General features: G+C 42.9%; 1 protein-coding gene across 4 annotated transcripts in view; it reads right to left on the bottom strand.

Annotated features, from left to right (window-relative positions):
* Window positions 1-16,142, bottom strand: part of LUZP2 (leucine zipper protein 2) — a 480,337-nt gene that overhangs the window by 161,108 nt on the left and 303,087 nt on the right. For all 4 annotated transcript variants that reach the window (XR_012903570.1, XM_075927754.1, XM_014573955.3 and 1 more), the window contains one exon: window positions 6,343-6,405. Coding sequence is in view for 3 of the 4 variants with exons in the window: in XM_075927754.1 (XP_075783869.1) it covers window positions 6,343-6,405 (63 nt within the window). In the remaining variant the exon portion in view is untranslated. The remainder of the gene's footprint in view (window positions 1-6,342; window positions 6,406-16,142) is intronic.

Here is a 16,142-nt window from a genome sequence, read left to right as displayed (position 1 = left end):
GGAGCTGCAATCACCCACACCTAGGGAGGTAATGGTAAATATGGCAACAGCCACCGACCAGAGGCTAACCCTAGTAAACTGCAGTCATTTTATTGCCCACTTCTGGGTTAGAGCATTCACTTACCTCTTTCTACTATCCTGGGACTAATGAAGCTACAGCACTATCTGGTCTGAATGCTAGCTGAACATAAATTTTCCCTTCATTTCTTTGCAGATGGAGAAAAAACTAATCTCATATTTAAGAAGCATACCTAACTTCAACTAGCTTCTCTGAGTGCTTCTTGAAAGCATTTCTTCCCATATGTATTTACAAAGCCAATGAGCATGTAAACTAAATTTCCATTCAGATCTTCTTTTCCTACTTAAGGAAAGAATCAGTAGCCCAAATCTAATGCATCTCTCTCAGGTTTGGGCCTAAATCATTAATGGATTCATTGTCCATCAACTGAAGATCATAATCTTTTATGAAAAAGAAGGATGGCTTTCTGAAGAATCAGGCCAAAGTGAGACTGTCCAAATCAAGATACATCATTTCAAAACAGTAGGGATGATTTTAAAACTACATTTTAGGTCACTAAATTATACTGATGTTAGATGTAGTCTGATGGAAGTACTTTAAAAATCAGATGCACCAGACATCATTAGGCATTTGGAATTGTTCATTGACATGTACACCTGTAGCGCATTACATGGTTATATTCTGCACTTTCACATTTTAGCCTTCTTTAGAAAGCATATTTTGTGGAACATTTTGCTCTACACTGTGAGAATTATTCAAACACTATTCACAGCCCAGAGAGATCTGTGGGAGTACAGGTGGAAAATGAAATTGTCTCAGGTGCCAGTGGGTAACAAATGTTCCTACTACAGTAAACTTCCAATAATCCGGCACCTTTAGGACCCAGAGGGTGCAGGACTATCAGAAGGCGGGGCTATGAGGGGTCTGGAGTGGGGTGGGAGGGGATGCCACCCCAGACCCCTCATAGCCCCCCCTTACAATAGTCCGGCTCTGCCCCAGGCATCCCTGATTCAGCTGCTGCTGGTCAGTTTCAGCAGCAGCTGAATCGGGGATGCCTGCAATAGAGCAGCTGGGGTGCTGCCGGGTTGGTCCCGCAGCGCCAAAGGACAGCGCTGCGGGACCAACCCGGCAGGACCCCAGCGGCTCTGCCCCAGGTGTCCCCGATTCAGCCGCTGTTGAAACAGATCAGCGGCTGATTCCAGGAAGCCCGGGGCTTCGTGGAATCAGCTGCTGATGTGTTTCAGCAGTGGCTGAATCGGGGATCCCTGGGGCAGAGCAGGTGGGATCCTGCCGGGTTGGTCCCGCAGCGCCGAGGGACAGCGCTACGGGACCAACCCGGCAGCACTCCAGCTGCTCTGCCCCAGGTGTCCCCAAGAGCAGCTGGGGTGCTGCTGGGTTGGTCCCACAGCCCCGAGGGGCAGCGCTACGGGACCAACCCAGCAGCACCCCAGCTGCTCTGCTCCCGGCTTCCCCGATTCAGCTGCTGGTCAGTTTCAGCAGCAGCTGAACGGGGGGAAGCCTGTCCGGCTGCCCCAGCACTTCCGGGTTCTTGATGGTGCCAGACCATCAGGAGTCCTGGAGCATTGGATGCCAGACTAATGGAGTTTTACTGTACTGCTTTAATGTAAACTAATATAAAACGCACTGAAGGGTGTAGCCATTCACTATCTAGAATGACGGCTTCAAAAAGGATTGTGAGTTGTATACATCAGACATGGCTAACTTAATATGTGAAAAAAATTGAAATGAGTCACAAAGGGGTGTTCTCTCTATTACATTGCCAGTTTCAAAATAAAATAACGTATCTACAACATTGGCCTGGTTTGTCTTTTATTATGGAAAATATAAAGCTGGAATTTCAAATATATAACTCTCATATCTTATGCCAGTGGTTCCCAACTGCCAGTCTGTGGACTGCTGCCGGTGTGCAATTTGCTGGCTGCCAGGTGATGGCAGCTGCCAGAACTCACACTGGCTGTTCACAGTGGCTCAGCTCTGGCAGCCATCGTGGCTGAGACATGGCAGGAGGAGGTGGAGCAAGAAGCACTTTCCTCCCTTCTCCACCCTTGCTAAGGGAGCGGGCGCGAAGAAGGAAGGAGCATGCGTGCCATGAATGGCCACTCCCCCTGCCCGCATGGCTGCTTTTACCAGTGGTGGTGCTAGGGCTGAGGCAGCGGCAGGAGGAGGCAGAGGAAGAGGAGCCAGGGCTCCACATTCTACTAGCAGCAGCGCTGAGGCAATGGCAGGAGGAGGTGCCTCCCTCCTACCCCCCTCAGGAATGGTAGCTAGGCCGGGGCTCTGAGCTCCCCTACCCATCCATGGGGTGCAAGTTGCGCTTGAGGAAGGAGGGGGTGCGGAGGATGGAGCATACGTGCTGCCAACAGCTGTTCCCCTGGTCCATGCAGCAGTAACAGCCACACTTCCTAGGGGGGCAGCCTCACTCTGGAAAGTGATGGGGTGGGGGGGGCAAAGGGGTGTTGGATGAGGGAGTGGTGATGTCACAGGACAAGAGGGCATTGGCATGAGTTATAGGAGTCAGAAGTTAAAGGGTCAAAGGGCATGGGGCATAGGGGTGGAGGTCAAAGGGTGTTAGGCACTGGGGACCAAAGGGCTAGGTTGGAGCTAGGTGGTCAGGTAACATTTGTATTTTTATATTTGCATGTTTGTTATTTACATAATGAATATGCAAATAAAATGTTACTCGTCTACCAAAAGTTTGTGAATGGATTTCCCAGTCCGCATCATAAAAAAAAGTTAGGAACCACTGTCCTATGCTATTCTATACCCATCACTCTGGTATCTGAGTTTTAAATTGTGTGTATGACTATGTCACCTGTGTGAATTCTATGCATGAGTTTTAAACGTGAACATAATATATCTGTTTTTCAAGAAAGCGAACTCCATGTGTGTGGTCCATTTGGAATAGAAAGTGGTCAGTTTTCTGTTAGTGAATGGGAAAATAAAAAGAACGCTATAGTTTAACATTTTAGATTCCTCCTCCTCCCAACACAAACAATTTTCACCTCAAAATTAGAGGCAGACACACCATCCCTTTGGGGGAAGGAAGCAGAATCTTTACAACACATTTGACATATTTAGTTTTGATAAAAAGCCAAAACACCAGAAAAACTAAATTTTCCATTTGGAAAGCATAATTATTAATGGTTACAGAAAGCACAGGGCTCTCCATGCCCAATGCTGACACTAAATCCCCAAGAATATGCCATATATGTGGTCACTAATTTACATTTAACTTTTCTTTCAGACAACTTCAAAGATTCTTACATTTCAAAGTTGGGCTTGGGTCCGATAAGAGATTGTATGAAAAATGGAAATCTTACAACTTGGAATCCATTTTTCAGTGACATTGAAGGAAAAATAGCAAGTGAAAAATAAGGCGATGGTAGATGTTCTACTTTTCATTCTGTTAGCTGCTTTGTGAGAGTTTTATATTCATTTATTTTCCCTTCTTATCGCCTACTACTTTGTTCTGAAACATTTCATTCCACAATCTATTGGTGGCCCACAGTCCATAGGCTGTTAGGGAAAACATCTTCATTCAAGGCAGTGCTCAAGTCCTCTGCTAAACATCTTCATTCAAGGCCGTGCTCAAGTCCTCTGCTAAAACAGACCTAATTGTTTGAAAAACACTAGAATAGACTAGCAATGGTAGTCTGATGCATGGAAGTTTGAGAACCACTGCATTGCACCAGCTGGTTCCTGGAACAGGTATAATCGACTGCTATACTTTATTCTATTTATTGTTTTCCTTTAATCATTGTTCTGTTACCTTCACCTTTTCTTTCCTTCTTCTGGGACATTTTGAAGCAAAATGAAGCCCTATATCAGGAACTAAAATAGTAATTTAGACCAAGCTACTGAGACCTATATAATGCTCACACTGAAAATCCTGGCTTCATTTAAGTGAATGGGATTCTTTTCCACTGAATAGGAGAGATCCAGGAACCTATGCTTAATATGTTTAAAACAGCTAATATTTTAGATTGTAGATTCTCTATGTGTTCTGAAAATCTCTAAGAATACTTAGAGAGTATTTTAAACACATTAAGCATAGGTTCCTGGGTCCCTCATATTCAGTGGAAAAGAATCCCGTTCACTTAAGAGAGTATTCCATGTTCAGTGGAAAAGAATCCCATTCATATACAGAGTATTTAAAATGGCATTTTGTCTTACAGAATTAATATTTTACAATTGAAAGAACATACATCTAGTTTGTACTAAAAACCTACTAAATATTAACAATATTTATTCATTACTACAGATTCTGTATGTACAGTGAGTTTCCTACGGGTGAAGTCTGCTCAGAGCACCAACACAGAAGGTCAGAAAATGTAGCTGTGTGGACTCTGGGTTCAGGAAGCCTTTATGTGGTTTCATGCCAAGCGGGTCCGTAAAATGATTGGAGAACTGTCCGGGGGTAGGGCACAAGCCTAGGACTTGGGAGACTCCCTCCGTTCCATACCCTGACCTACCTCAGACTTCTTGTGTGACCTTAACTTCTCTGTTCCTCAGGCACATGGCCATTTGGGACGAGTGTGGGGGGGGCAACAGCCATGCACTCTGTGTATGTCTCACACCTGGCTGGTGAGCTCCTTTCACCCGCCAGGTTTGAGAGGCATGCACGAAATTCAAACACTTTCCCTTCACTCCCTTTAGTGTCCAGAGAACTGGATGAAAAGCAAGCCATGTCCCAGAGCACATGGCTGCTGCCCCACCTACCCTCCTGAAATGGTGCCCTTGACCACTTCCCTCCCTCACAATGGTGTTAGGAAACCTTGACCAATAAAATATTATTTTGCCTCAAACAAGATCTCGCTTTCTAAAAAGGTGCTAATTGTTTCACCTTTAAATAACCCTTTCAAAAAAAGAAAAGGAATAACAACACTGTAATAGTTGCATGTGCAGAGCTATTTAGAAACAATGGCTTATGAAGTGCTTTTACTGTTCTTTCTGGCTAGATTTATCAAGCAATATAGCATATTAGACAGTAGCCGATTTTCTTGCATTCTATGTCACATTCAGTATTGAAAGTAAAATCTCATATCCTTAACCTAAGAGTATTAACATTTTTATTTTGGATGGGAGGTAAGAGAGGAGTGCCTATAAACACAATGGCTGCACATCTGTTCTCATGACAATCACAACAAGGTACAGTACATAAAAGCAACACCACCATAGAAGAAACAAAAACAGAAACACAACTAGGATATATATGTATGCTGTACCTTATTAGCAATGACATCAGTTCACATTCTCATTTCAATTATTTTTTTTTTTTCCTAAATGCACATTTTCATTTTTGGATGTATTTTCAACATGTCACCAAAGCTTCATCATTCTAGTACACTGCCATATGTTCCAATCCTGAATTAAAGCTGTAATTTCTTTCAATGTAGGAACTGTGAGAAGTCTCCATTTTTTTCCCCTATTCCTCTCAGAAATATCATCTGGCTACCCTGAGGGTCAGTCAAAATAAGCAACTGAAAAAAAAAAAAAACCAAAAACCTGTACCAAACCTTCACAGCTAAATATCTATCACGATTGTTCTATGTACAGACAATACTGCATGCCAGCTATATGATTTAAGAAGACTCTGAAATGAATTTATTAGTAAGAGACAGGAAATCCATAGTAGTGATAGAAGGACTTATTTCTTAATGTCCTCCTTTCATCTAATCTCTCGGTCTACCAAATTCTTTTCTTCAATATGCTCAGGTAAGGGTGCTGAATGCTGATAAATGTTGCAAAAAATTGAAACAGCAACCTCAGTGTAAATCTTAGCTAGTTCACAATACCTGGCCCAGACTTGTACACCTGATAGTAACTGTCACAGATACAGTATGTGGAACTATCAGGCACTGCAGTATCCGTCATTTTAATCACAACCTGTGCATCTTTTAATCAGATATATGTTAAACTCCCTCCTATTTACTGTAGTAGGTAACATATTGAAAAAGATCTCATTTAACTCATTTATAAGATTACACAAACTATCATTAGGTATTTTACTGTTAAGTACTCAAAAGTAGAATACTATGATGAAAAAAGAATGCTTGCACCTAAAGAATCTCATATCATGTCTTAATGGGAAAAATCTGAGCAAACACAGAAAATGTCACAATTCCAGTAAGTAAAACAAAGCTGAAAACTTGTGCTTTTATTGTAAAAATCCTAATAATTTGACAACGGTTCCTTTCTTTGTTTAATCTCACAGAACAAACTAAAGTGCATTCAATGTTGTTCAAATATTGAGACTTTTCAAATCTACTCTAAAAATACTTATGCTGACAATCAACTCTTACCTCATTCTGCAGATCTCTTATCATTTTGCTCTTCCTTTCCATTTCAGTCTTCAGAAAGTTAATCTGCCAGTTTAAAAAAATGCTGAATGTTAAGTTTTGAAACATACTACAAATGCCACAATCATTTCTTTTCCACTCTCTTGCTTTTTTCTTTACTTCTTCACAACCTTTGATATGCAATTCAAAAATTAGTCCACTAGTCTCCACAAATCCACAGTTTCTATTGCTAGATATTATTAACTAAAGGAGGTGCCCAGCATTGGTAGACTTGAATTTCATATCTATTAAATAATCTGTAATAAAGTGACAATATATGAGGTAGGGAATTTTCTAAACAAGATCAGTTAATAAAGAAACTCGTGTGTGAAAATCCTTAGATTCTTGGTTTTGTTTTTTGATCCATCTGATACATCCAGATTTTTTTAAAACGAATTCCATAGTAATCTTAAAAGAACTGAAGATTTTTTAAATAAAATTAGCTTTTTTTAATAATCTAATGACTATTCAAAATCTCTGCAGTTTTCAGTCCCCTATATATTAACACAACATCTGTCACATTTTAACACCCTAAAGAGTATTACTATTACAAGAGTGGACCCATTAAGCTTTTGAAGCTATTAGTAATACTCATGGAGTAAAAACATCACACTATGCTCCCTGGTCATGATAAACTCAGGGACTTCTTACATGTAGAAATTTGACTCTTAGCTTCTACAGTGAATGTAGTTTAAGAAGGATCATTGGTTTACACAAATGAAGTTATACTTTTCTTGATAGGTGTCAGATTGCATTCACTTCATTGCTAAGTAACTCGGCAACATTTTTCAGGTCAGAGAGAGATAAAGGTGTATGTAGCTAAAATAAATAAGGAAGTGTGAAAATGTCCATTTTATATTAGGATGCTATGGCAATTCAGAGATTTAAAAAGTAGACTAGAAGTTCTCTCTGCAACAGACAAACAAAAAAGCATTCAAACAAAGAAACACGTGAGGAAACTCTGGAGTTCACATAACAGTGCTTGTGAAAGTATTCCTATCAATTCACTTTGGGAACATTCACACTTTTAAGAAGGAGGACAATTGGAGACAAATCCTTTCACCCCTTGAACACTGGCCTACAAGTAGCTCTTCTTGGAATTGTGTGACATTAAGTCAGCAATTCAAAATCACTATCAGATTTGGCACCTCTGATAACCATACCAGCAATCAAGCCAGTGAACAATCTTTCATTCAGTTGGGGGGAAGAGTTCCCTTGGGGATGACTAGCAGAGTTGTACAGAACTTTTGCTATCCCACGTCCTATGCATAGTTCTAGATTATGGAAAATGCTGATTATTCCCTATTCCCATTGGGCTCGTCTACATTGGCCCCTTTTCCGAAAGGGGCATGTTAATTTCAGAGATCGTAATAGGGAAATCCGCGGGGGATTTAAATATCCCCCGCGGCATTTAAATAAAAATGTCCGCCGCTTTTTTCCGGCTTTTAGAAAAGCCGGAAAAGAGCGTCTACACTGGCCCCGATCCTCCGGAAAAAGCGCCCTTTTCCGGAGGATCTTATTCCTCCTTCAAAGTAGGAATAAGATCCTCCGGAAAAGGGCGCATTTTCCGGAGGATCGGGGCCAGTGTAGACGCTCTTTTCCGGCTTTTCTAAAAGCCGGAAAAAAGCGGCGGACATTTTTATTTAAATGCCGCGAGGGATATTTAAAACCCCCGCGGATTTCCCTATTACGATCTCTGAAATTAACATGCCCCTTTCGGAAAAGGGGCCAGTGTAGACGTAGCCATTGATTTTAATAGCAGTTGAAGACTTTCAGCCACCCACAAATGATCAAATGATGTTCATATAGTAAGTTGAGTCTGCAAAATTTTTGGCCTAAAATTGTGGGCTCTACTAAAAATAGTCACTGTGAAACTACAAAAACCTCAGAAAAATCACAGAGTTCAGAATGAATGTGGCTCTTCTGAGACACTACTCTGTTTGTTCAACGGACATAGTTAAGATAAGAAGAAGAAAAAAACAGACCACCATTGACAAGAGACCTCAGTCATTACTCACAAGAGAAATTCCTTGTCTGTTCCCCCCCTCCCCCAAGATCATTCATTTCTGGTGCTGAAATTCATACCCCAAATTCCACTGAAGACCACCCTGGGTTACACTAGTATGGATTTATTGACCGAGGAATTAACACTCGACTATATGCACTATAAGTTAAACTAAAGAGGATAGAACTGCCATTAAAGGTTTAAACTAAAGGGTAAGCAACTCTCTCTCACACATACACACACACCTTCATTCATTCACACACCTTCATTCCAGCCTTCAGGCACTTACACAGGCACATGGGTTGCAGAAGGAGCCAAGGCATGTTGATTCTGAAGCTGTCTGCTGATCATGGCTGGGGAGCTGGTCAGAAAAGAAAGAGCTTCTGGCTACAGAAAGAGGAGTTTCTCAGAGAGCTTCTGCCATGTGCTCTCTCTCCTTTTATTGCCTCCCTATAACTCTGGTGACTCAGCCACATTCATCACCAGGGAGCATGCCCAGATTTCCCTCATCCAGCAGAGCAGCAGTGTCTCCTTAATTGGTCTGATGACTCATCACCTGGCTCCATGTGCTCAGCCTTGCAGTTTCTAATCCCAAACACACAATAGTCTCCACTCACACACACACATTCATTTCTCAGGGAAGAATGATGTTTACAGCAAGTTACAGGCAGAGTGGATGAAAGTTACAAAAAGTTACAAAGTTGCAAGGTTTTACAAAGATTACAATGAGTTGCAGAGTTTAAAAGACAATGCAGCTGAAACAATTACAATGCTTCAGAGAAGCATTTACAAATTATCAGGATTGAAGTGATTTAGAAGACAACTCCTTCCCCCCACCCACCCAGGAATGCAGTCAGCAGGAGGTTTTTGTCAGTCTCTAAATCACGCGTTGGCAGGACCTTACAGTTTAGTGTATTTCCAGAAAATCCATGAGTAAAATCAAGTAATAGCTCAGGCGGAGGCTTTATGCAACAGAAATAACTAAAATAATAGGACAGAGATGGTATTATAAGACATGGGCATTAGCCTAGCTGTTCTGCTAGGGTGAAATTTCACATATTTTAAAAGATCCACACCAAGCTGTATGTATCACATAAGCTTTTTGCATGGTAGATGTCAATCAGGTAGATATGGGCACCTAAGAATATATGTAATAAATCAATTAACCTAAATAAATACATTTCAAATTTTACATTTTCCAAAGAGGAAAACATTTCTTTTCAAGTTAAATTACATCTGAATTTAACTTGCATTTATTGTTTACATTTGTTGGAATTCTAAGGCTCTGCCACCTAATCTTTAACAGCTGAAGAGCCAATTAGTCATAAAACAGAGCTGCAGTAAGCCACATAAAAGACTTAGATTTATATTACTTGGCTACTAGAGCTGATATAGAGATATCCCATCTGTCCATTTGAGTGTGTCTGTGTATGCCTCTATATTTTGGTGCCCTAAGGCAATTGTCTCAGTGTCAGGACGTTGCATGATGCTTTTACTCAAATCCAAGGAAAGAGCATCGTGCAAGGCTATGAAGGACTGCATGCAGTTTGAGAACCTTGAGTTGAAAAACGCTGCTTGGAGGCATATAATAATAGTGTATGAATCATTACTTAGGTGGGTGTAGAAATTCTGCTTTCTGCTTCCTCCACCCTAATGCACCTATTTCCAATATACAGGCAGTCCCCGGGTTACGTACAAGATAGGGACTGTAGGTTTGTTCTTAAGTTGAATCTGTATATAAGTCGGAACTGGCGTCCAGATTCAGCCGCTGCTGAAACTGATCAGTTTCAACAGCGGCTGAATCTGGACGCCAGTTCTGACTTACATACAGATTCAACTTAAGAACCCCAGGCATCCCCAAGTCAGCTGCTGCTGAAACTGATCAGCGGCTGATTCCAGGAAGCCCCTGCCCCGGGCTTCCTGTAGTCAGCCGCTGGTCAGTTTCAGCAGCGGCTGACTTGGGGACGCCTGGGGCAGAGCAGCTGGGGTGCTGCTGAGTTGGTCCAGTAGCGCCGCCGCTCCTCGGCGCTACTGGACCAACCCAGCAGCACCCAAGCTGCTCTGCCCCAGGCGTCCTGATTCAGCCGCTGCTGAATCTGACCAGCAGTGGCTGAATCAGGACGCCTGGGGCAGAACAGCTGGGGTGCTGCCCGGTTGGTCCAGTAGCGCCCAGAGCGGCGCTACGGGACCAACTGGCAGCACCCCAGCTGCTGTACCACAGGTGTCCGGAGCAAAGCCACGGAGCACGGGGGCAGCGGGACAGCCCAGACGCGCCGTGGCTGTCCTGCTGCCCTCGGGCTCCGTGGCTTTGCTCTGCTTTGCTCCCCGTCCCCCTGGTCTGCAGACCAGGGGGACGGGGAACAAAGCAGCGGAACACGCGGGCAGCGGACAGCCCAGACGCGTCTGGGCTGTCCGCTGCCCATGTGCTCCGCGGCTTTGCTCTGCTTTGCCCCCCCCCGTCCCCCTGGTCTGCAGACCAGGGGGATGGGGGGGGGCAAAGCAAAGCCAAGCCGCGGAGGACGCGGCCAGCTGACAGCTGTCAGCTGACCGTGCACTCCGCGGCTTGGCTCTGTTTTGCCCCCCCCCTCTCCCTGGTCTGCAGACCAGGGGGAGGGTGGGGGCAAAGCAGAGCCAAGCCGCGGAGCGCCCGGCCAGCTGACAGCCCAGACACGTCTGGGCTGTCAGCTGGCCGGGCGCTCCACGGCTTGGCTCTGCTTTGCCCCCCCGTCTCCCTGGTCTGCAGACCAGGGGGAGGGGGGGGCAAAGCAAAGCCAAGCCGCGGAGCGCGTGGGCAGCGGACAGTCCTGTCCGCTGCCCACGTGTTCCGCCGCTTTGCTTCCTCTCCCTGGTCTGCTGGAGACCAGGGAGAGGAACGGCCCCGTTCGTAACTGCGGATCCGACGTAAGTCGGATCCGCGTAACTCGGGGACTGCCTGTATGCATGAATGGATGTTCACGTTCTGGTCTATCTTTCTGAGCAAATTAAAAGCTGAGAAGCCACCCAGGAGTTTTCTGCACCTCTCTATTCTGTCTTTTTCACCCGGTTATACATCTGATAGTTATCATCAAATGGCATTTTCCTTTAACTGCTATCTAGCAGTAATTAAAAAGAAATATTGAAAATACATTACAGCTCCATGCCAGTGAGCTCTTCATTGTTAAACAAGGACAGTGCTTTTGTGTCAGACAAGCAGTCAGCATAATCAGAGCTCCGTGTGTTTCAAGCTTATTACGTTTGTTAAAGACAACTGCTTCCATCCACTGGCCTTTACTTTCAGTAGTTTTGGACGTTGAAATTTTCAAATTACTGCCCCCATTGAAATACAGAATGCCCTAACAGATGGCAATGATCTAACTCTAAGAATCAGACATCTATTTTCTATGCATATTTATTATAGATGGACCGAAGAACAACAACATATAATCATTATGGCACAGTCAAAGCTTGCAAAGTGTATGCTTAGTCACTTATGTCTCACTTAGGACAGGTTAAACCACGAACAATTAACAATGCACTGACTGAAATACAGCATGTGTACTTATATTGTTCATTACTATGGCTGCAACTGGCAGCCCTGTCATAGTCAATAGCATAGGTTATGTTTTGAGGATTGCATTAGTGGTTTAGTTTGGGTAGGGATTAAAACAAAGCAAGCCGATTTGCCACACAAGAACAGATAGTTAGAGGGAAAATCAAAGTTTTTAACTAGGAAATGTTATTCACTTGGGGATATATCCTGGTCCTGATGAGTTCAACATCAAATTCTTGGCTTTGACAGAGACGGTATTTGGCCACTAGAGTAAGCTACATTCTGTTGGTATTAAACTCCAAGGGCTCTCTCTCTCTCTCTCTCTTTCTCTCTCTCTCTCCTTGGCAGCTGTTAGCAACACTACCAGGTTCAAGCGAGGATAAAAGATAAGGGTTCTGCAGCTGGGTTTGTGTCCCATGCAGGTAAGAATTTACCTGAAACAGTTCAGTTAAACAAAACCTGAGGATGGGAGGTGTAGCTCAAACCCCAAGTATGACAGATCTCAGTGAAAATCCAAAGGAAGATAGGACCTCAAGACATCTAATCTCAATGTCCAAATCCAACATGGGGCAGAAAGAGGGAATGTACATATTCTGTATAGTATGGGAAAACTGGCATAGGTTAGGTGAAAATGCAAAAATACTTACACTTACATCATTGTGATGTGAGGCATAGGGAGTAGCAAGATGGTGTCTCATGGTGCTAAATCTCAGGAGAAGGAACACATGGAAGTGATGTAGGAATTAAGAAGGATAACACCCCAGTGAAGAATACTGCCAGAGCTGCTGGTCAGGGCGCAAAGAGGACAGTTGCCCCAGTGCTCTGCTCTACCCATGGACCTTTAAATCACTACTGGAGCCCTATGCAGCACTATCTGAGCAGTGCTGAGGGAGGAGTGGCACAGTCTGGGCAGCACTGAGGGTGGGCTGCCCCTTAGTCCTTCCCCTTCCACTCTAAGTCCCACCCCTTTGTTGGAGGCCTGGAGCCAAACCTCACCCACATTGCGCAGGGCCCGGTGACATCTGTTACCAACCCTGACCTCTGCTGGCTTGGAAGACTAGTGAAAAACAAAACACCAACACATGTAGCAGTCAACTGTGAGAAGAAGATGTGTTGACACGGCTCACAGAATCTATGATATGACTTTCTCAAGCATGACATCAGGCTGGTGCTAGGGTGATTTCAATGCACAAAGCAGCAGCAGCTCTACTTGCTCTTGAAGAGTCATGTGCAAGAAGTGAAAGGCAACCAAACTGCTACTGGTGAATGGACCCTGAATTTCTGTTCAGGAATTCAACTCTCCCAAAACAAGAGCATTCACAAGCTCACATACTGATGACTAGACAATGCATCTGTCAACCAAATCAACCACTGGTGTATATCGAACAGAGGGCATCGTCTTTGAGGGATGTCAAAATCAGCAACAGAGCAGTTGTTGATTCAGATTACTATTTTTCAATGGTCACCCTGCAACTTAAATTTAAAAATATCATGAAAACAGACAAAGAAGTTACAATATATGATAGGGACTCCACCCCAAACAAGTCCTTTTGGGAGTAAGGTGGTTAGCTGTGCCAATTATCTCCTCCTCTGGACCAGGAGCAAGGGACCAAGAAAGAAGAAGATGAGGTTCAGCTGGATGGGAAGAGGAAGAGCCTGAATATAGCCCAGGAGCTGGGGAAGCCAGGAAGATAGGACAGGCTCCTGGAAAAGCAGTGAAATTCAGGATGGGGTAGGCATTCGCTGCTAAATAGAGGGTTTCTGAGTTGGAACACAGAGTGCACCTGGATTCCCCTACCAGTTACTAGCACCATAGAGGCAGAAAAAGGGAAAAGTTCTTAAGACTGCTGGTGAAAAGAGATTGAGTGACCGGGCCAGTGAGCTGAATCACAAAGAAGCAGCAGGAGTTCTTGGAGCAAAAGAGGGCTGTGGAGTGAGAAAGAGGGAGAGAGAGAATGCAACAGCAGGAAGCAGCATCAGCATATAAGAGCTAATCCCTAGAACTGCTAGGGGGCAGAACCATTCAGCAGTGAGTAGAGCACCCCATGACACAGCAACAGAGAAGTTCAAGGAAGTTCAAGATCAGACAACATGCCCAACCTCCTTGCCAGAGGATGTTGTGTAGACCAGGACTTTAACCAGGGTTCAAAAAAAGAACTAGATAAATTCATGGAGGTTAGGTTCATCAATACCTATTAGCCAGGGTGGGTAGGAACGGTGTGCCTAGCCTCTGTCTGTCAGAGGCTGGAAATGTGTGACAGCAGAGGGATCACTTGATGATGTTCATCTGTTCTGCTCACTCCCTCTGAGGCACCTGGCATTGGCCACTGTTGGAAGACAGGACTGGGATAGATGGATCTTTGGTCTAACCCAGTATGGCCGTTCTAATGTTTTTATGCATGTTTGACCAGAATAAGTCCTTCCAGTTCAGTACAACAGAATCAAATGCAACCCCCTCTGTTTACACCATGTTTCCCTCTTAAAGTATTAAAAAAAAAATCTTACCGATTTTTTAAAATATCATGCAACTGGCTTTCAGAAAGTTGTGAAACATGGTCAGGAGACAGGATTAAACAACAATAATAAAATATTTCCATATTTGTTTCATCTTTCAACTGATGATCTCAAAATACTTTTCAAACATTTAATTGTTTTACTGAAGGCTACACTAAGAGGCAAATTGTCTTCAACAGGCTCAGATATCAAGAGCTCAACCTAGATCTCCAAAGATTTTAAAGGTAGCAATCACTAGAAGAGCATGGAGTCCAAGCTTTTGGTATCACAATATCCTCCTCTAACCAGCTGACAACAATCTGGAACTAATTCTGCTCCCAGTTACATTGTTGATGTGTCCTGCTGTGTTGCAAAGGTGGGTGGGTGTGGTACAGAATAATCACTGCATTATAATTAAATTTAAAATTTGGTCATAGTATTTCACTCCAGGACTATACCCTATTCTGAATGTGCCATGAAAGAGATCCATTGAAAATAAAAGCTAATGCAGAAAAGACAGAACTTTATATAAAAATAAGAAAAAAGAAGAGTGAAATTAACCCTAATTTTTAGAGGTACCTCTCTGTTGACCTCATTTGGGATGCACTCATTTACAGCACTTGGACTGACCTTAAAACATATAGGCTATGTCTATACTGCAGCACTATTTCAGGATACCGAAATAGCTGTTCTGTGACTTTTGAACACACCCGTTATTTCAAAATAGAACAGACTTGCTTATTCCAACATCCCCATGAACCTCATTCCACAAGAAGTAAGGGACATTTCAGAATAGCTATTTATTTCAAAATAACTGCTGTATAGATACCGTCAAATTTTGAAATGGGCAATTTCGAAATTGACTCGAAATAAGCTATGCAATTTGCATCGCTCAAATTGCATAGCTTATTTCGAGCTGCGGGTGCAATGTAGATGCCCCCATACAGAGTAGCATAAATAAGAAGTCAACAGATTCTAATTTACAGTCTATTGTTTTGTTTTTGACTCCTACTAAATACTCATCTTTATTACTGTACATTATTGACCTTCCACCAAAGTCAGTGAGGGCCCATCAGTGTAAATTAAAACAGAAATTGGCCTTCCATGTTTTCATCTGGTTGGAGAAGAGAGTTGAGACAAATAAGCTCTGTGCTGCACTTTGCTATTGACTTTAGGACAGGACTCTCATTTTAATACTCTTGCTAGATTAGCTAGATAATTTGTTTTTAATTTTCTTCACACAAATTGCTACAACTACCTTTGACCTGCTTGCTTTTTATACTGAAAAAGCAAATGAAGCATATTCTTTTAATTTCTGCCCGAAAAGCAAATCATAAGAGCTGGCGGTTTTGTTTTTCATGTTCTTCTCTAGCTCAAAAAAAAACCAAACAAACAATTAATGCCTGAATATGTGGCAAAGGGGATAAAACACTTTGTAAAGGAATGGATTCTCCTCCCAAGCTTTTAAAAGCTCTTTCACATACTATGAATATCCCATTGGAAGTTTTCTTTTGAATTGATGATTATAAGATACACTTTATTTCTCCTGTGTCGCAGAATGCTTCCTTATATGTACTTCTCTCTCAAAAACATAGTATGAGCTAGAAATAGGCAACATTTCAGCAATGCAGTTAAACATGTATTTATCTTTAAGCACATGTATAGTACCATTAACTTCCATAAAACTACCTATTCTTTAAGTACGTGGCTGAACAGGGGCCAAAGTATCTGATATTG

This window comes from Pelodiscus sinensis, chromosome 4 (genome assembly GCF_049634645.1).
Source record: "Pelodiscus sinensis isolate JC-2024 chromosome 4, ASM4963464v1, whole genome shotgun sequence".
In the NCBI taxonomy this organism is placed as follows: domain Eukaryota; kingdom Metazoa; phylum Chordata; order Testudines; family Trionychidae; genus Pelodiscus; species Pelodiscus sinensis.
The sequence above is the reverse complement of the archived record's forward strand: the minus strand, read 5'-3'. Positions and strand labels throughout refer to the sequence as shown.